A 21,279-nucleotide genomic window follows, 5' to 3' on the forward strand; every position below is an offset into this window, starting at 1 on the left:
TTCTGAGATTAAACCTGTGAAAAGTGCATCTGCTTTAGCATAATTTGTTATTTATAAAACATCCCATGTCCTTTCTGCAGAGCTGAAAAGCACTATTTGTAAGGAGGTTTCACTGAACGTGTTGAGTAAAGCATGATTTGGGTGGCTTCCTCTTGATTACTGTTGGGCTATCTGTCCTGCCATCGTTTAACTCATACTATCTATGCATTCCATGAATGCAAAGAAGGATCCCTAACAAAGTTCAGAATACTATTTTTGTTTCACTTGCAAAAGGCAGATAATACAATGGGTGTTCTGTGGGACTTGGAGGAATAAATTATTTCTGCCCTGAAAGCTTCCTGTCTGTGTGAGCAGGAGAGATGAAACACTCACTGAGAGCCAGATCAAGCTTTATTCCTGTAGCACTCACTCTCCTTCCATTTTTAGGATGATCCATGTGAAATGGCATTTTCTCTGTAGGTTCGTGCTGTGCGGGCTTTACTAGACAAAATTTGAAGAGGTACTTGAAAGAAGACAGGCTGATGGCTAGGATTCCTGAGATGCAAAGGCAGGGGGTGATGCAGAAGATAAAAAAGGGCTGGAGACAGCTGGATGCATGGGTGGAATGAAGATGAGATGCACACTTCCTTGGCTTCTGAAGAACTGCTGCAGAATTCTTGGTGTCAAATAATCTATTTCAAGTTTCTTACACTGTCCCTCATAAGGAGACACATACGGAACAAACAACAGTATTGTCTGTTTCTAAGCTCGCGTCCCAGTTGTTGATTTGGCAATAATTTGAAGTGCCATGATCCTTCACCTCGTTGATTTATCATGAGCTTGTAGTCCCCTGAATGCCTAATGCAGGTCTGATGCCTGTGGGACACAACTGGAGAGGTCTCCAGCCTCCTCTGTGCTTGACAAGCAGGTACTCTGTGACCATACCCAGAGAAGGAAATGTAGGCAACTCTGAAACTATAAGAGGTTCTCTTGGTCTTCTCTTACTTGTCAGAATGTCCTGGAAACGCTCTTCAGATAACTAATGAGAAAATAGTCTCCATAAGGTTTTCCAGAATTTAACAGTATTGACTTTGCTTCATCAAAAGTTTAACAGTTGGCTTTCACTATTTTCTTTTTTTAAACTGTTTCTTCTTGAACTTGTGTGTTTTGTTTTCTCTTTGGGTTGTTTTTTGTGGTTTTTTTTTTTTTTTTTTTTTGGTACATTCATGTACTCAGTAGAGAATATGGCATTTATTCCCCAACGAAAGGCAAAGCAGTGACAAGTCATCGATTACCAGGAAGGGGGAGAACCCAGCACTTTTCCATGTAAATTATGTGCATCCTGGATGGAAGCCAGGCATTCATTTGGTTAAAATGGGGTTTGATAATTGAAACTAATTTAACAGCGACCCTATTAAGTTGCTTTTTACTGCTCATTTAATACGCCTGTCTCACAGGCTCTCCAGAGCTAGGAAGTGCTTTTGCAACAGGAGTTTGTAACCAGCCATGCAGGTGGATGTTGAGTTTGCTTCTTGGTATTGGCACCAATGTATGCACCAAACATTCGGCACTGTGGTGCTGTGGCTCAGTGCCAACAGTCCTTTTGTTTGATTTCAGTATTTCTCCACCAGCTCAATCTTCCCTACTGGGCACAAATCACTGTATAATCCCATAATTAGTCAGCACCCCTTTTGGTTCCAGTGGCAGTGCAACATGAGGTGACGGTTACTCAACCACAGCCGTGTTTATCAGAAGAAAATAAGCAAAAAAGGGTGAAAAGGCAAGAAAATACAAGCGTGATCAAGCAGCTGTGATGGATGTTTGTTTACAAACATGTCCTTTTCTGCAACTCTCGCTGCAGGAGCCGTATGTGAATGATGAATTACAGGAATTGCAGGAGCTTTACCCCGTGCTGCCGTGAGGAGAGCAAAGCAGTGGGAGTGCACCAGGATTGCATTGCAAGCACGAGGCACTGAGCCACCAAATGCTACTAAAAGGAGGCATTCTGAGCTCAGCTTCATCATCCAGACCACTTTCAAAGCTTATGGCTGTCTCCTTTTTCTTCTTTATTCTTTTTTTTTCTAATGTAAATGCATGCAAACAGGTATTACAAACAGCACATCCCAGTGTGAGGCAAAGCATGTGATTGTCTCCCTCATTGTGAAAGAACAAGGTTTGACAGGCATTAGTCACATTAATTAAGCCCCTGCAGGGTGCAAGAAAGGGCGCACTTGGATTTGTGTTGCAGAAGGATTTAGAGCTCATTCATAAAACCCAGGGCTTTGTCAGTGGGAGGCAGCACTGTCTCTAGTGGTAGTTTGGTGCTGGATTGCTGGGTCAAGATGCTGCGTGTCTTCTCAGCCAAAAATGATGAATTTGATTTTGGAAGAGGAATGACATAGAAAATCCGTGGAGATGAAGAAACTGTGGGCAGGGCTGCAAGAGCTTGTGGCTGGGGGCATGCCTGTGCAGCTGCCAACATCTGCAGAATGTGCCAGTGGAGCACGGTGTGTCTGTAGGGCGATGTCCTGGTGCTGCTGCAGTGCCTGGGCAGCTTGGGAAGGCCCAGGGTTGCTGAACCTCTCTGGAACAGTGCATGGGAGACGAGGACCTGAGCTAGGGCTTTGGGAAAGAGAAATCTTCACCCTTCCCTTGGAGCAGTGGTAGTTATTTCTACTTCTGTTCTGGTGGCATCGCTGCGGGCAGGAACGATTTGTTAACTATGTTTCTCCTTATTATTTTTTTCTGATTGTTTCTGAACCAAACTTTTCAAGTTTTCTTTGAGGTCCCACTGTCAGTTCATTCCAATAGCTGTCAGACTCAGTGTTCCTGCTCAGATGTGGCCGTGCTTATAGCGTTGGTTTTTCTCAGCAATAGAAGCAAAATGTGCTTGTCAGTGTTTTGCAGGATTGATCTGTGAGGTTTTAGCCTGTGAGGTTTTACACATCAGAGCCAGCAGCAGAGTTCACAGCTCCGGCAAGGTGTTGTGTTTAAACTTGTGACAGAGGATTTCAGTGCTTCTTTTTTAATTCAGCTTTCCTTATTGTGGCATCCGTTGCCAGTAAAGCTTTACCACCACATCTCATGTTCAGGCATTCTCTGCTTTCTTACTGCTTTCTTTTAAAAGAACTTACAAAAGGATAAACGAAAGCATAGCAGACAGCATTACAGAGGTTAGCAAGAATTTTATGCAATTTGATAGATGTCATAACATAGCTTAAAAAAAATAATAAAAGGCAGCTGTCAGGATTCAGCCTGTTGTCCCCAATGTGTGCTGCACTGGAAAAGTGGGGAAAATGGGAGAAAACAGCAAAGTTTGGGCAGCTTCTTTGCTCAGCAGTACTTCAGAGCACAGAGGAAGACAGTGATGCTGTGCAAGAGGAGGGCTTGCAGCCATTGTACATTGGGAACAGAAAAATGAAGGAGTGTATAAACTGCTCACATTGTTTCTGTGGACTTCAGAAGATCTCGTGTAAATTCCTTTGTTACTCTGCAGCTGCCCACGAAGCATTTAACATGATAAAAAATGTACTAGTTTCACTGTGCAGACGTATTGGTATCCATTCTGTACTTACATGAAAAATGTATTGGCCAGACCATGGGAACCATGGTATTACCAGTCTCTGTAGCTGCGTAACACTTGAGCTATCCTTCATTATCAATACAATCTAAAATATACAGCGCTGCAAATAAGTTCCATATAGAGATCCTGAATGACACCGATACCCTCCGTGCTCACCAGATTTCTGCATGGCCTTGCAGCGCTCAGCAGCAGTGCAGGGACACACCTGCAGAAGGCAGCTGTCATGCAGCCAGCACCAGGAACCTTCTGCTCAGCTTGCAGTGGGATGGGGGTCTTTGCTTTATCAATGCAGTGATTTTTTTTCTTAACCCCCTCCCCGAGTAAATTCTTGCATTTCCATCCATTCGGAGGGATAGAGCAGAAACCCCATCCTGGAGCAGCAGCACCTCTGCTTCCAGCAGCACTTCCTGTGAGAGCAGTCAGGCCGGTCGCAGGGTTTTCTTTAGAAATGAGATCAGCTTTTCTCTGTGGCAGAGGCAGGTGGATGTCAGCACACTACTTTTGTGTGTGTGTGTGTGTGTATGTGTGTGTTCTATTGAAAAACAGCAAAATGCATATGACCATAAGTATAACTGCATCCTACTTGATAACACTGTTCCAAATTAAGTGTTTATGGCTCAGCACATGCATTCAAAGCAGCAGTGTCAGGTGTGTGCGTGTGGGTTAGTTAATTACAGAGCTGTCTGATTTCTCCACAGAAGTGCTGGGCATCCTTCACGGGGGGAATCAGCCCTATTAGAGAATGCACCAGTTCTCACCCCAGGTCAGGCTGCGGCGTGTACAGTGATTATTCTGTACCCAGCAGGCTTGAGATGCTGCCCACAGGCACTGCTGGAACGGGATTGAGATGCATTTGGATACAGCTGCTGCTCTCAGAACCCCACAGGTAGCAGAGAAGACAAACTCACTGATTACTGGGTACTGGGGAACCTCATTTGACTGAAAATGGATGCACCAAAATGATGATGAGTGGGAAAGCAGGAGGGAAGCCAGAAGATTCTCTCTGTGCGGCGCAGCCTGGATGCTCACATGAACTTTGGGACGACCCCTTGTCCACAGTCACTGCCAAGGGCTTTTTCTCATGAAAACACTTATTCCCTTGACCATATGTGGCCTTAACTTGTTAAAAACCTCTCTAAATATGTTGTAGTATACTTCCAGTTCAGATTTCCTGTGGAACACACGGGTAGCGATGGGCTGGCGATGGGACTAGATGATCTGAGTGGTCTTTTGCAACCTTAATGATTCTGATTAATTTTCTCTATTAGCACCATGTTCTTGATAAGGTGATCTCGATAGTTGCTTGATATCCTAGTGAAAACACTGGAATGCTTTCTTACCCGTTGGAGAATATTTTTAATTCTATTTATTTCAGGTAGTTGTAGAGAACCAATAGAGGCGTTGAAAGCAGGTGGTTGGGTCCTCTATCAGAGATGCCATGGTGGGCACTAATTATGGTGTCACCTATTATCTATACTGGCCCCTCACTGCAAGAAAGATATTGAGGCCCTGGAACGTGTTCAAAGGAGGGCAACAAAGCTGGTGAGGGGTCTGGAACACAGGCCATATGAGGAGAGGCTGAAGGAGCTGGGAATGTTCAGCCTGGAGAAGAGGAGGCTCAGGGGAGACCTCATTGCTCTCTATAACTTCCTTCCCCTTTAGGGAGGTTGTAGTGAGCTGGGGGTCGGCCTCTTCTCTCGTGTCATAAGTGATAGGACCAGGGGGAATGGCTTCAAGCTACGGCAGGGGAGATTCAGGCTGGACATGAGGAAGTATTACTTTTCAGAAAGGGTGGTCAGGCACTGGAATGGATGCCCAGGGAGGTGGTGGAATCACCGACCCTGGGGGTGTTCAAGGAAAGACTGGATGTTGTGTTGAGGGACATGGTTTAGTGGGAGCTATTGGGAATAGGTGAACGATTGGACTGGATGATCTTGAAGGTCTTTTCCAACCTTGGTGATTCTATGATTCTATGATTATCTATCTTAATCAATCCCAGTGATCTCATTAATAATTTTTACTCTTACTGACAAGAAGTTGCTCAAAGAAGTCAAGTTGCCTATCCGTGTAATTTGCTTCTTGAACACAGAACACTCAAAATGAAGGCTGGTTCGTTGTTTCCCCTGGAGAAATCTTTCCTCCCTGCAGTTTGCTGTTCTGCTCATTGTTTCTTTCCCCTTTTGTTTCCGAAAGGTGACAGAGAAACCTGAATGGGTGCTGAGGGGATGCTGTGCATGTTGTGTTTCCCTGATCAGACCTGTTTGTTCACATCTGTCGCTTGCTGGGCAGAGCTGAGGTCAGGATTTGTTCAGTGCATGTTTGAAAACTCATACAGTGATATGGTAAACCACAGGAGCAAGTGGGCTGCCCAGCATTGCAGTGCTTGTGATGATCTTTGCCGTACATCAACTTAGCGTTGCTGACAATGAGCTCCTCTACTGCACAGCCTTTCTGCTTGTTGTGCTACAGGTGGTTGTTTAAAACAATCAATTCACAAAGAACATTTTCTTCTTTTTTTTTTTTTTTTTTTTTTTTTTAACTTTTCATGCTGTTAAAGCAAATTGGTATGTAATTAGATTTATATACTGAATAATCTCATTTGCATATCCAATTAATTCTTCCTGTTTTAATTTGTTAGGGTTGGATTCACATTAGTAGTAAAAATAACACTTAAATTAGCAAGGATTCAAATTTTGCTTTGCTATAATTTGTACGGGATGTTGCATTAAAGGTTGGCCCTCTTCCTTTTAGAGGCTATTGAATAACATGGAAAAAGCAATCGAAAGAAAAGTAACCTGTTTTATAGAAGCAATAAACATCTATTTGAGCTGACCAAAGCGAATGCAAGTGAATTCAGGCTTTTTAAGACACATGCTCGAAGCTTGCAGTGCTTCATAGCTATTAGCAGGGTGGAGCAGTCAGCAAGCAAGGTGTTTATTTGAAAGTATAGAAAACAGTGTGCTCCCAGCATGTGAGAGGCATGCAGATCGTAGTCCTGTTTCCCATTTGCCCTTACTCTTATTGTAATGTGTCATCCTGATGTCCCCAGCTCTGTTCAGGAGGCTGAAGGTGCACGTCTGTACCCAATGTGGGGTTTTTGTTAACTGTCTGCTGGAAGTTGTTGCCTTTGAAGATACAAAATGCTACCGAAAAAACCTGCTCTCATTCATTTTGTGTAAAAAGCAGGCCCTGGAGTTGTGGCCTTTTATTGTTACAGAGCAGTTAATGAAAGAGGATTTGATTACAAGGAAGGAAGCCATAGCAAGTGGTTGATGCAGGAAACCTAGGAAACTCTCAGTGGGCTCCCTTCCCTCCCCGTGCACATCTCACTGTGCTGCAGCCCCAAAATGCAGAGAAAAGGAAGAACCAGTGGCATTCAGTCCCTGTGTGCTGCTTTTCTCATGAGAAAACAGCTACAACTTCCTGCTCCATAATAAACAGCAGAAGGGAGCCCGTGCCCCAGCAGCCTTGGCTGTGGCTGTGCGCTATGAATAGATATACAGATAATATATTCTCTCACTTGTTTTCTCTAATCTCTCTGGCTGCCTACTTTGTAAACTGCATTTGAGCGAGCTGCAAACAGCTTTTTAGATTCTAAGGGCAGGAAAAGACAGCGCACATCCCCGTGTGGCAGGGAACTAAGTGAGAATGACCTCTAGCTCTGAGGCACTTATTGAAAACCTATTTTAAATTGAATACGCAAGCCAAGATAATACAGGCTGTTTGATAAGAAACATTAGAGAAATCCATAACATCAGGCTTTTTATTATAGGTTTATTACATCAATCTCTCCAGTGGGTAATGGAACTTGTAAATATACTCTTATGTAGGAGTCTCCTTGAGGGCTTTTTATTCATGCTGAAGTAAGCACAGCAAACTTATTTGCTGTCAGGGTACATTGAATTTAAGATTAGTATTTATTTTGGTTCTAAAGAGGTTTTGCTTTTGTGAATTGGCGCTGGAGCGCAGGCCGTGGCAGCAGGAGAGGTGTGTGCAGCTGTCCTCGGGACAGACCAACAGGAGAGTGATCTGTATTTAAGGGTAATGCTGCGTGATTGCACGTGTAAGAGCAATCTCTTTATACCTCTTCATAGATGTATTTGTTCTTTAGTACTGATATGCCTTTAATTCTTTCCCAGAGGTAAACAAAGTTGTGCTGCTGCAGCAATAGGGAGGCATGCTTTTGCTTGGTATTAGTGGTGCACTCGTAGCTAAGAAAAAGTTTGCACAGAAGTTCTAAGGGCAAAGGAAGCTAAAATTGTAGCAATGCCAACAAGTAAACAAAAATCTTACCAGCTTTCAGCTTGTTCATTGCAGGATAGAGTCATTAATTCGTAGTTAATTTAATACAGCACAAATCTATTCAATTAGAAGATGTTAATTGCAAGGACCAAAAACCTGCTAAAGTGCCAGCGAAGTCAGCATTTAGCACAGGACTTCAACAGTTTGACTGTTGTGCGGTTAATTCCTGCTCTACATACAGAGCTGTACTCTCATTCATACAAAAGCATGCAGTAGGTGTTGTTGCTGGGCTGCAAATGACTGTGTTTATGTATAAATTATATTCTTTTAATTTTTAATTGCATAGCTCAAGCGCATTCTTTTGAATTGCAGAGCTGCTGCCAAATCTCGTGGCCTTCAGTCGTGTTGGTTGCCATTGAAGTCCATTCTGTATTTGTAGCATGGTGGAGATGCACGCCATGAGCGCATGGGGCAGGTTTGCAGCCCTTTGAGGACTTGCAGCAGTCCCTGGATGCCACTGAGGTGCCAGCAGAAGCAGTTGGTAGGCTCTTTGTAATGCAGTTCTCAATCCAGTATAATCCTTAATTTTCAAAAGCGAGAAACCCATTATTTTTGTAATTGTAATGAAAGAACTGCTGAAGCAGTGCACATTATTTTGATTCCCTATTAAGCTTTCCCTTCACTAGAATGAAGTGATATGATTCTTGCTGATTTTCCCACTTTTAACTTCTGACTTGTGATTTACAAAAAAAAACCAAACAAACCGACTCCCAAACCCAACAACCAAACCAAAGCAGTACAAACAACCAAACTGTCCTGGCATTGATTGCATTCCAGTTGCCAGTGCTGCAGATGGTCACAGCATCCGGATGAGAAATGTATTCCAACTCTTCCTATGGTGTCTTCCTGATGTTTGAGGTTATTTACATTAAAATACAGCAAAAGATAAGGTTGATTAGTTTGCACTGGAGCTCTAATCTATAGTTGCTGTAATGGCTTTGGCCACCTGCTGGTGCAGGGTGAGCAGGCGTTATGTAGTGACTGATTCATTGTGCTGGACCCCATCCAAACAGTGAAACATATGATTTCTTGTGAACGATAAAATAAATCTGCTGATGATTATAAAGTAATGGGCCTTGGTCAGATGACTTAAGAAACCACTTCATCTCCATTCCACTCAGCTTGTTGACTTGCTCTCCTTGTTGATACTTAATTTGTTCTTTTATTTCTGTAATCACTTTATTGCAGCATGTTTCTTTGGAGATTTTCCTAATGTTTTGCCTGTAACATGAAAACAGGAGCCTCCTCGTGGGGCCAACCAGCTCTGTTTCCTCTTGAGGTGCAATTACTGTGTTTGTCCAGGGCTCAGGTGTGCCACCTGCATTCAGGCACATCTGTGCTGCTTCCACCTGTGCAAGCCCTGTGTGGGTGCCTTCCATTGGTGTAAAGGCTGTTGCTGACAGTTGGGTGGCCGTGGTGCTACCTGTCACAATGCTGCTGGTTGTTGGCCAATCATTTGTAGGAAATGTCATCTCCAGCAGGTCAAGGTCTAATTTAAAGTCATTGATTTCAAGTTACTGTGTTATGCATAGGTTGTTTTTTTCTCTGTTTTCTATATATGAAGATCTAGAATTCTCAATAAGCAGCCAAAACTTAACGTTTATCTTTGGAGTTCTTTGGTAGCTGTTGCTCTTTGATGTCCTTGTATTGCATTAAAGTCTGTGCTTTAGGGAGCAGTTCCCTCCTGCTGCAAGAAGCACAATAAGAAGAACATTTCCTTCCAGAATCTGGCCTGGGGGTGAGGCCTGAGTTCCCCTTTGCACAGGGGCTATCCTACCATCCTAAAACATTGCTGCAGAGGTGCCTGAAAGCTTAGCCTGGCAGTGTTATACCAGATAAAGAAAAGATTTTGCTTGCAAATGCTGTCAGTCAGAGGTTTCTAAAGGTGCTACCACACGGTGTAAGAAGTAGTAAAGTCACAGTTTTGACAGCTATCACTGATTTTTCATCCCTGCTGCGTTACTGAAAGTTCATAACATTTTTTAAAAATTAAAAGGACACGTGCTAGCCGTGGGGCAGATTGCACGAATCGTGCTGCCAGTTGCTCTTTTGATTCCTACCAGTTAATCTCCAGGAGCCTGATTTCAGCCCCTCTCAGGTTGGCATTCGGCAGCGCTGATGTTAATGCTAGATTTGTGAGGGACCTTGTGCTTCTGTTCAGGCATCTCTGGGAGTGCTGCAGAGCAGCTGTGCCTTTTGTACCTGTTCTGCTCAGACCTGCAGAGACACTTAATTTAAAAAAAAAAAAAAGTAAAAATGAAAAATTGATAAAAAATTTGAGGGGCAGCTCCTCAAACCCTGAGTCAGTGCTGTTCCACCAACTGCAGTGAAGTGATGGAGATTTATGCCAGCTGAGGTGCCAGGCTGGCGTCCCAGCAGCAGACTTCAAATGCCTTAAATCCATTTACAGAACGTAACCACCTGGGGATTATAGCACTGGATCCTGTTTAGGGGATTAAATGCTTTATTGCTTTGGCAGCAATGGGAAATCCAATGAGGTTTCTGCATGCATGGCTCAGCACCATGATGCTGGGCAGCGGGCTGTCTCAGGAGGGCAGGCAATTTGCAAAAGTCCCAGGGAGGCGTCCCTCACTCTTCCAAATAGTCATGGTTTGTGCTTGAAAAGCCAGAGCCAGGGCAGGTTTCTCCTGTGCTGGGCTGCTGTGTTAGTTATTATGCTGTAATGGGACAGGTGGAGATTTTGCACTTTTATAATCTCTTCTGACCAGTCTTGCAGCCCAGTTGGCTTGATGAGTTCCTTACAGAAGTGAGAGAGTGGAGCTGTGCTGGTGGAGCAGCCTGCCAAGGCTGGGGTTACAGAGCCAGAGGCTGTGTGCACTGCAGTGTGAGATCACTGGTGTGAGCCATGGCAAAACGCAGCTCTGCACCCGAGGTCACAGCCAGCGTGGTTCAAGCACCTCGCACAGCAGCTCTGTGCTGCTGCACACCTCCTTGTTGCTGCTGGAGGAGCTGAACATGGAGCTGAAGCCATCCCCAGTGCATCCCTGTGTGCACAGCGCCGTGTTTCCTTGCCATCATTGCACAGTGTGTGGACGTGACCCAGAACAAGCAGATCTGCAGTGCCCTGCTGACAAACCAAGCACCGTGCAGCGTTTTCTGACCAGTGACACAGTGAGAAGTAGGTCCCCATGCCTGCTGGCACCATTACCCGCCAGCGCTGCTCGCAGGGCACTGGCAACTTGAGCTGCTTATTCACAAATATTTGAGAACAACATCTGCTGCCTAAACTGCTCTGTAAATAGCTGTAAAGAGCTGACAGGGTTCAGCTTCCCTTTTGACAGAGTCTCATGGACTCTCACCTGCATGGAGTACACCAGGCTTCACCTTGAGGTAGTGCACAGAGCTCCTTTCACCTTGGATGTTTCTGTGGAGCTGGGCTTTCATGATCAATGCAGATCTGGCACGTGTTGGGAGTTCTCGTTGTTTTTCGAGCAGTAAATGATGCAGAGATTATAGGTTATTGCTCCAGGTACTTGTCTCTCCTTAGACTCCAGGACTTTTCAGTGTGAGTATTCCGTAGCATCTTACTGCCCACTGGGGCAGGGAAGATAGCATCTTTAGCCTGCCTTCTACTCACCTTCCTTCTTATATGACAGAGTAAAATCTATCGAAGTTTGAGAAGGTGCTGTGGATAGGAAATATGTGTCTTTTAAATTAAAATATGCACACAGACATAGTACTTCAGCTTTTTCTTTTTCTTTTTAATATCCACTTTATTGTAATCATACTTAAAATCTTAAAATAACAATGTGAGTACTGCTTGGAAGGAGACAATTATATCAATATTTCCAATTTTACTAATAAATCAATAACAAATTAGACTTTTGAAACATTTGCCTTGTCCACAGATAGCTCTGCAGGGGAACACCCAGCACTGCAGGAATCTGCCATCCTTGGGAAGAGGATGGAGTGCAGTTGGAGCAGCTTTGTGCTCACAGTGGCTCCTGTGCCAATGCTGGGCCAGACAGCAGGGGGACAGACATTGCACGTGGTTTGATAGTGATAGGACCAAGAGGAACAGTTCAAACTAGAAGAGGAGAGACTTAGTTTAGATATTAGCGTTGTTAATGGTCTTATGAGAATGTGAAGAAAATAGCTGAGGAAGGGGTTTCTAGTGGCTGAAGAACCAAGTGCTGGGTTTAGGCTGGGCTCAGTTGGCAGTGGGCTGGTACCATCATGGTGTTTGTACTCCTGGTCACAGCTCAGCTCTGTGAGATTGAGTGTGGCCTGCAAGGACCATTCCTGCTGTCTAGACCCCATAGTTAAATCTATAGGGATGACCTCTCTATGGTAGTTTTCTGTGTCCTGCCATTTTGGTTTATTCATTTTCAGTGGCTCTGTTTGAAACTCACACAACATGCATGTGGTGCAGCGGTCGTTCGGAACCTGTGGGAAAGTTTGTTGTTTGTTTCTTAAAATCAGAATGTGCGTCTTTGTTGCTTTAATAAGAAAAACATGCATATTTTATTACTGCTCAATAGTAGCAACAGCTGTATGGTGTTAGCAATAACACGAGCATTTTAATTTCCTGTTTAATCCCTTGTTTCTGTGGTTGGATATAGAACTGTACTGTCTGATTTCATCGGGGCTGGAGCTTAACTTGCAAAACATTACAACAAGATTGCTTGTTGCTTATGCATTTAAAAGCATCTCTCAGAAGCATCCCTTTGGCAATTTCTCCTATGCAGCACTGGGGCATGCAGCAGGTTCTGTGTTATCTTTTGTAACCGATCCCATGGCTGAGATGCCCCGGTGTTGTTGTTCTAATTACTCAGAGCACCGTCCTGGGCTGATACCACTTTGGCAGAGCAGGGTGAGTTTATCTGTTTATTCTCCCGATGTCAGCTGCGATGACTCAGGGAAGGCTGCTCAGCGAAGGAATTTGTGATTTTCTGCAGCAGTGGAGATAAATTCCTTTTATCATATACAGAAGAGAACATCTGTGATTACAATCACGCTGTTGACTTACGAAGATAACACCAATTACATTGCATTAAATGAGGTTTTTGTTGTAGGACAAGGCGCTCATTACGCTGCACCGGGGCGTCTAGACCCAGTAGGCGAGGCACAAGGTAAACGCACTGCTTCGGTGTGTGTGCAGCAGGTAGCAAGTAGCACTTTGCAACTAAAATGTTTTAGGCATTTGGTATAATTAATCATCTGGCATTTAAATAGGGGAAATCATTGCTGCTGCGATGCAGCCTGGGAGGGTTTGGAGACCAATTCCTGGCTCTGCAGGACTGGGCAGAAGCAGCAGCCGGGGCCAGCCCTGACCTCCCGTAATTGATGGACCCTGCGCTCTGTGCTGGGGCGGATGCGTTTAACCCTGCTGTGATTCACAGTGCCCCAGGTATTCAGGTCACCCGTAAATGGAGTCGTTGGCTCTGAGCTGTCCCCATTTCAAATGCCGGAGCTCTCCCACGCCTGCTTTTATGAGAGCAGAGATTTATTTCTTCCTGTCGTCTGAGCTCTGAGGATCCTCTGGGTTGTTACGGTTTCGTTACGTCCCAGAGGACTACCTGACACTGCTGTTGAACTCGGCCATCAGGCTTCTGCCTGTCACATGTCGCCTGTCAAGCACAGCTTTCTGCATTGGCTGTACTCAGTGCAGCAGTGAGCTGGGATGTAGACACCGCTCAGCATCCATAGCAGGACCCAAATCTTCTGCCACCAACAGGGAGAGCGTTTATATCACTTACAGTGGATGTACTCCACGAATTCTCTCTTCAGTTATTATCTTTCCCTACAGTGTGGAATGTTCATTTAAACCTCTCCGATTTGCTGTAACTTTCAATGAAAGCTAAAGCAATTCTGTGTAGTTAACAAGATCCATCACTGGTCCTAATGTTCAGAGAGTAAGAACAGAGTCATCTGTTGGTCTGAGTTAACCTTGGTTGACGTTCTTCATGTTTCAGGTCCTCAAAAGTGCAGAAGGAAGACAGGCATTGAGCGTTGGATTGGATGTGCTGGCTCTCAGGTTTGGGCTTCTGCAGGGTTACAGAAAGATCTGCTTCATTTGGAGTGTATTTAAATGGATCTGATGTTTTTCAATACATTTTGTGATTCACTAGAAATGTATATATATCAGTAGAAGCTAGGACAGCAGAATGTTCTTCTAAATTATCTATCACATTCTGTCCAACAGCATATGGGCATGCACCTCATACTGTGTTTAAAAATGATACTTCTATCATGAAATCTACTGAAATTTCCTGTGCTCCTTATCTTACTGAAAGACATACAGCTCTCTTGAGGGTGGCAGAACCAGAGTGGTAGTACATTTGTTTCATTTGACAGGGGCAAAAAGAGATTTTTGGTAACCAGTCTTGTTTGCAGTTTCTCTGCAGCTCGAGGCAGCTTGGTGCTTCTTCTGGGCTGCTCATTTTGGGCTTGAGCAAAGGAAATGTCACTCATTAAAATAAATTCTGTCACTAAGAGAGTAGCTCAAGGGCTAGCTTGCCCAGGCAGGCTCCTTACTGCGCTTTCCCAGGACAGTAACAAACCTGTAAGGAGCAGCACAGGTTGTACAGTAGCTACAGAAATTCATAAGGGACAAAGTAAGCTGTAATAACTGAAGAGAGCAAGGGAGGCTTTCATGTGTGTATGTGCATATGGCATCATCATTCAGGTCAGTCAGATGCCTCAAGGAAAGCCTAATGAGAAAAGGGTAAGCAGAAAGCCAGCTTAGGAGAGTACCTTCTTCTGTCATCAGTGGGCACAAGTGATGCTCATCATTGATACTGAGAATGGGATATTGGGGCTTCATGGCTGCGTGTCCCTGAACGCCTCGTGGCAATTGGAATGAAGTTACCACTTCTATAAAAAGTGTGTGAAATTCACATTGAAGAGCTGTCTGAATAGCAAGACTTTGTTCATGCAGAACTGTATTAAAATAATGCATTTGCCTATGCAGATGCTGGACAAGAATATATTATTCTAGTCACGTTATTTATTCACCACAATATTTGGTGGTTTTGAGTCAAATCCTCATGTCCATAAGGTGCTGGGCCTGGCTGTTGTCGCACACTCTGGCAAGGTGTGGGCTGGCAGTGATTTCAGTCATGCATTAAGCTACAGCAAGGGGAGGCTGCAGATGAGATTAAATTTGGACGTGTTTGATGCAAGGTGTGTATAACCCTGATCAGAGGATCAGAACCTGTAGCAAGATGTGATGCAATATATATTGACGCCTTCTAATTGAAATAACACTAAATGACAGCGTGGCGTGACTCGCGTGCTGTGCTGGGGACACAGGTGACACAGGCACTGCACATCCCTGAGCTACCTGGGGTTGTTTGGCTCATGCCTGCCCCAGCGGGATGGAGCTCCTTCAAGCAAGAACCCCAGCGCCAGGCCAGCTTCTTTATTTTACCATTAGAAAATTAAAATGTATTTTAATTCTTCTGTTTTCAGACCCATTAATTCAGCCCTCGGAGCTATAATCTTTATGGGCCAGATTGTAATATTCTCTCTCGAAGCAAATGAATCAGTGCAGCTGGTTAAGGTGCAGAACAGCCCTTGGTCTTGGAAACCAGTCAGGATTTCATCATCTAGCCCTCTATGCTTTATGGCTATTATTATCTTTTTCTGCCAGCAACAGTAAGTTGCGCACAGGTGTAATTTAAAGTGAGAGATGATGTGGAGTGTGTTTTGAATAATAGATAAGTCGCAGTCAGAGATCGTTAACATATAATTAAAAATAAAGATAAATACAAGTGATATGGCTCTGTGCTTTGTGCGGAGTCTTTTGTGGCAGTACCTGAGGAGATGTGCGAGAGGTTGCTCCAGCGGAATCATCCTGGCAGGGCCTTTCAGAAACCATCCAATGGAAAAGATGGAATAAAGGGCCATTGTGCCACCTGCTATCGAACCCAGCTGGCTTCCCTGCCCCAAGTGTGTGCAGCTTGTCCCTTGTCATCATCACCCCTCAAGGAAGAAGACACGTCTTCTGTTCATTCCTCTTATTTTTTGTACATCCTACCATCATTATTTTATGTTCTGTATAATTTTCCTTTTCTGACTTCCTGCGCCCTCCAATTCCTTGCTTGTCCATGCCAGTGCACTCGTGACACCAGCGCAGCCCATAGCCACGGGTTCAGGCTGCTTTGGGTTGGACATGGCAGCCTTTGAGCTCCCTGCCCTGTGGATCCATGTTGACCATCAGTCGTGAAGTATGTTCTAGTGCCTTCAGATGGTCTTCAGGGTATACTTGGGAGAAACAAGCAGCATTTTGAGTGTGGCCCACTGGACTTCTGTTCATTGCCATTCTAGGAAATGAGTTCAAATGTACGTATGTCCTACAGGCTCTCTACCAATACCCTTTTAGGTCAGGGAAAGGTTTTGGCACGGAGATCTTACACAGAAATGGGTTTTGGTGTGTCCTAGTGTCAGAAATACCACCTACCTGGGCTTCTTCTCACAGACTGGATTTTAACATTTCTGTTTTAATTTTGCACTCAGGAGAGACCGAATACAGGAGAATAAAAATGCATTAGGTATTTTGAAGCCTTTCCATACTTACAGTGTTTGGCTGCTGTACTGCAAACCCGATGTGTTTGCTGTTGCTGGGTGCAAACCTGGCAGCAGCTGCTGCTGCTGCTGTGTGTTTTCTGGTTGTTACAAGATTGCACGGGGTGACCAAAGTAGTGGTGTTCTGTAATGTGCTCTATGGCTGTATTTTATCATATGGGTTTTTTAATTTACAGAAAACTATTTTCAGTTTTTCAAAGTGAAATTAGACATCCTGAGCTGTGTTCTGGCTGTAGGCTGTCCTTTTCTCATTCATTTAACTTCAAGTTCAGTTTCAGTCTGCTCTCTGTTTAGTGCTCAAACGTTTTCCTGAACATGGAGCTGGTGCCAGGTTCCATGGCTCTTGAAAAAAATACTTTTTTTCTAAAAGCAAAAGTAGTTACTATTTCTTTTTAGGGTATGTAGTACCCAAACCTGCCGAGGTACTGTTTCAGCATCTGATGTATGGAGATTGCTGCAAGTCTCACATTTGCCTTCTCTTTCACGCAGACGACAACATGCTGCACGGGCCGGTTTTCCTGCAGGAGCCCAGCAGTGTGATCTTCCCCTTGGATTCAGAAGAAAAGAAAGTGAAGCTAAACTGCGAAGTGAAAGGAAATCCCCGGCCAACCATTGGGTTTGTGGCATCCTTCCCTGTTCCCTTGCATATTCCCTACAGCAGTGTGCTCAGCAGCCCTCCCCGCCTCGCCCACAAACACGGACAAAGCTCTTAATGGTTCTTCAGTTTTATTAACTGCTTTGAGTTAATATCTGAAAAAGGTGCTCTACTGCTGCGGTGATGCTGCTGCTCTTGTTCCACATGCTGGTCTGGCTGATGTAAATCATTGAGGATGACTTTTCCATTCTTTCCCTTTGGTACCTTCCTTACTGTGTTTAATCAAAGCAAAAAGGGTGCTTTGAAACCTGTTGGAGTGATGAGACCTCAGCCCTCACTTGTGCCTTCTGCCACGAGTGACCGATTTGCTCATGCAAATATACTGTGTGTTATTGTGCGTGCATTCAGATGGGGAGCTGCTGGGGGGCTGCAAACAGCGGGGCAACAGTTGCTGTAATTGGGGCAGCGTGCTGCTGAAATCCTCAGTGCCCCAGTTAGTGGGAACTTCAGTGAGTGAATTTTTCTTCAATTGAAAAACAAACAGCCAGCTGGGGCAGGAGAGGATTGGAACAGTTTAAAGATTCTGTTTCTGGGACTTCCTCTTGCAAAATGATTAATTCCAAAGAGCAGCAGCACCAGCAACAACTGTAGGAACATTAATCATACCAGGGGCTGAAATATATGTCAAGGATATTGCTCCTTCAGTTAAATACAGGAGTATTTCAATACTGTGCACAAAACTTGTATTTTTACGTTTTTTTAAGTAGACAGTCAAAGATGTTTTGAATGACGATTTCCTCCATGTTGTATTTTCAAATATCTATTAACGTGAGTGGGATTTAACTTTTGTCATTTTGTGCTATAGGTGGAAGTTAAATGGAACCAACATTGACATCGGTATGGATTACCGCTACAGCACGGTGGAAGGCAACCTGTTGATCAATAATCCCAATAAAACTCAAGATACTGGAACATACCAGTGTGTAGCAACAAACCCATTCGGAAGGATCATTAGCAGAGAAGCAAAGCTTCAGTTTGCTTGTAAGTAAATGGCACCACAGCATCCTAGAATGAAAGCAACGCTTTCCTGTTTCTCATTGTCTGAGCTCTGCATGGAGCAGAAAAAGCTAATTTAAAGAGTGAATGTGAGTGAGGGATAGTTGTCTCATTTTATATTTACTTAGCTGTAGTACGAAGAATGCAGTGTCTCTCTTCCTTGAGAAAGAGACTACTTGGCAAAGTACCTGGCAAATGGGATCTCACCATTGATTTTTCACTCTGTGGAGAACTGATGCTTCAATCGTTCTGCAGGATTCTGTTCTTTAGAAGCAACAAGCTTTTTGTGATGTTCCTTGTAACCTAAGTTTTGGATTTGGGTACAGATTCTTGCAGGTATGGATGATATTTGTACCTATGTGTGTAAAAGGGAAATCAGAGGTTGCGTCATGCTTTGGGTTAATTGCAGCATTACAGCTAAGCATAGCAAAAGAGACAATTCTTAATGTGAATCAGCGTTATATGAAATTAGGACAAGCTCTGCTGGAGTACTGAATAGAGTCCATAAGAATGGGCAAATGATAGTGCATGACCACAAGCCGTCTGTTTTCTCATCAGTCACAAGGGGAAAGGCAGAGAATAGATGCACAGGTTTAAAGATGCCCGTAAATGGCAAGTTCACACAAATATAAGGAGATGATTTGTAATGAGAGGTATTAGCATGAGTGAAATCAAACCCTTTGTCTCCCCACATAGTTTTCAATATATTATCAGCTTGCTTTTGACCTGCTTGTGTTTGTGCACGACTGAAGTTGTATTTTCACTCTGGATGGGTAATGAGCTGCATCCTCAGGACCGCTCTGGTAACTCCAGCATTCAGTATGCCAGGTGACAGCTTCATAAATATAGCATTGGTCTGCTTGTCTGCTTCTCTGGAGCCCACGTGCTCACTGCTGACCCTCAGGTAATCCTTTTGAAGCTTCACCATTCAGAGCTGAGCATCTTTGCTGGACTCAGATGCTAAAAAAGGCAGTCCTGTAAGGATGAGCCCAGTATGGGATTCCAGCTCTGTGGACACAGTGCAACTTCAAAGTCCGGGCTGTAGGGTCAGGGGAAAGCAGCCTGATGCTGGCATTGCAGTGCAGTGCATTGCTTTCTTTGCACGTTTAAATACACTAATTAACCAGGAGCTTGCAAACACAGAGGATTCTGTTTGAAAAATAAGAATTCATCAACCTTTAACATTTTATTTTGCTTCACGTATGGAGCATTTGTTAAGTTCTGATTGATTTATCTCTCTTGATGAATGTTACATCTGGCAACAGTCTTTCAAGTTCTGAAGTGGACCAAATGCAAGTTAGGTTTGACTGATTTTTAATTAAGATTGAATGTAGAAACAAAGCTGTTCTTTTCCTTTTAAAATAATGATGGGAATCCTGAATAATATATATATATTTTTTGATTCTTAAATTTTCTTTTAGATTAATAAAACTGTGTAATCAGATTAGAAACATTTGGATTAAATAAAAAAGCATTAGCACTTATCAGGCTAGGCTCCGCGCTTTCCCAAACACTAAATCATTTTGAGGTGTGCAATCAGAGGGACTGCAGCCAGAATCAACCGAATTATGAAATACGCAGAGCTTATTCCAAAAGCTCTGCCTCTAAGAAGGAATAAAACTGGGCATGTTTATTAGCAAAGCTTGGTGTACAAGATACCCAGATGCAGTAGCACTGCTTAACAGAGTTGTTTGCCCCTCTGTTTTTATTTCAGCCCTCCTGCCTGACTTGCAGGCTGTGTGGTTTTGGTGTCATCTCCATTTTGTTCCCAAGGAAAATCAGTGCAGGTTCTTCTGAGGCCGTGCTCTGGGATTTTGAGCTATTTTTGCCCTTGTGGGTTAAACTTTCAGTCCTGGGGCACGGTTAATACATGTTTGTTCGTTCGGTGAGGGCTGTGTCATACTTCTGAGGTATCTTCCCTGAGGATTAATCTGCAATCCAGCCATTCAGCCTCCTGTGTGGGTCAGGGGGGCCAGCGATCTAATCTCTGAAGTATGTATTTAGGTTCCAAACTCATTATGATGAAAGTGTTAATATTTTCCTCCAGTACTTGCCTTGTGATGTATCATTTACATCCTTTCTTCCCCAGTGCTGGTCGTCTGTGAAGTAGAAAGTTTCAGAGAGAGAGGAATCTGCTCTGCCATGGTAACAGAATATGGATAATGATGCACTAAACCCTGTGCTTGTACCAGTGCAGGCACTCAGAAAATAAAAAGCACTTTAAGCTCTGAGTATGGATCCTGATCATGGCTTTTCCAAACTGATACACAAAAACACAGCTGAAATAGATTAAATTATGTGGGTTTTTTGGGGGGAGGGGGCGGATGGCTCAACAATTTTATTTGCTGTGAATACTTTCTGTGTGGAAATACCACTGAAGTCAATAGGAAGTGATGCCTGGGAAGTGGTGCAGCTCAGAGATGCATAAATGGTGTCTTATTGGTTAGTCTTGTCAGTCCTTTGCCTTTGTACTAGCTTTGCTTTCCTGTTTCTGTGTTCCCCCAGACAAACAGCAGATGCACTTTATCAGTGACTTTCATTCCAGCAATCAAACTTGGACTGGCAGCAGAAGTATCTGCATTGTTTTCCACCTGCTCGTGGGCACAGACTAAAGAGCTGTAGCTGCAGGTAGTAAATTGCACCCCAGCATCACTTCTGGGATGACAAAAATGCTTTCCATTGTTCTCCCCAGCCAGGAACTGCTTCTCAGCCTGGCTGAATGTGTGGCTAAAAATGCATTTTCTGAGAGTCGTCTTTTGCTCAGTCAGGACAGGCAGATTGCTGAAGCTTGTGTTTGATAAGATTTGGTATTTTGAATGTGCTTCATGCTGCATATATGGTGTGGGATGGTTGTCCCTGGTGCTGAGTGGGGGCAGCAGCCCAAGCACGGCCTTTATTCGCTTGCTATTGAACTGTTCAAGTCGTGTATAGAAGCTTGAACTTTCTTCTTTGTTACTGGCAGTGCATCCTTAACTGCAGGAAATCAAACTATTGTTTCTGAAAACTGTTCCTCCCCACACTTTATTAAAGGGATTTGTTTTATAGAAGTGTTTCTGTGGAAATAATTGTTATGCATGAATTAGCAGATAGGACTCAGCACTGCGCAGTGCAAATGGTTGCAGAAAATACAATAATAATGCGGTTGTAATGAGAATACTTTGGGGCTTTGACCTGCCGTCCCAAAATAATTTCGCTACGATGGTAGAAAAAGAAA

At 43.8% G+C, this 21,279-nt stretch overlaps 1 protein-coding gene across 4 annotated transcripts in view; it reads left to right on the forward strand.

The window, feature by feature from the left end:
• CNTN4 (contactin 4) overlaps positions 1–21,279 on the forward strand; it is a 253,514-nt gene that overhangs the window by 136,961 nt on the left and 95,274 nt on the right. For all 4 annotated transcript variants that reach the window (XM_042880935.1, XM_042880934.1, XM_042880937.1 and 1 more), the window contains 2 exons: positions 16,904–17,030; positions 17,875–18,050. In XM_042880935.1, the coding sequence (XP_042736869.1) occupies positions 16,904–17,030; positions 17,875–18,050 (303 nt within the window). The remainder of the gene's footprint in view (positions 1–16,903; positions 17,031–17,874; positions 18,051–21,279) is intronic.

The sequence above is a fragment of the Lagopus leucura genome, unplaced genomic scaffold, assembly GCF_019238085.1.
Source record: "Lagopus leucura isolate 7727_CA_CO unplaced genomic scaffold, USGS_WTPT01 Super-Scaffold_100028, whole genome shotgun sequence".
Lineage (NCBI taxonomy): Eukaryota > Metazoa > Chordata > Aves > Galliformes > Phasianidae > Lagopus > Lagopus leucura.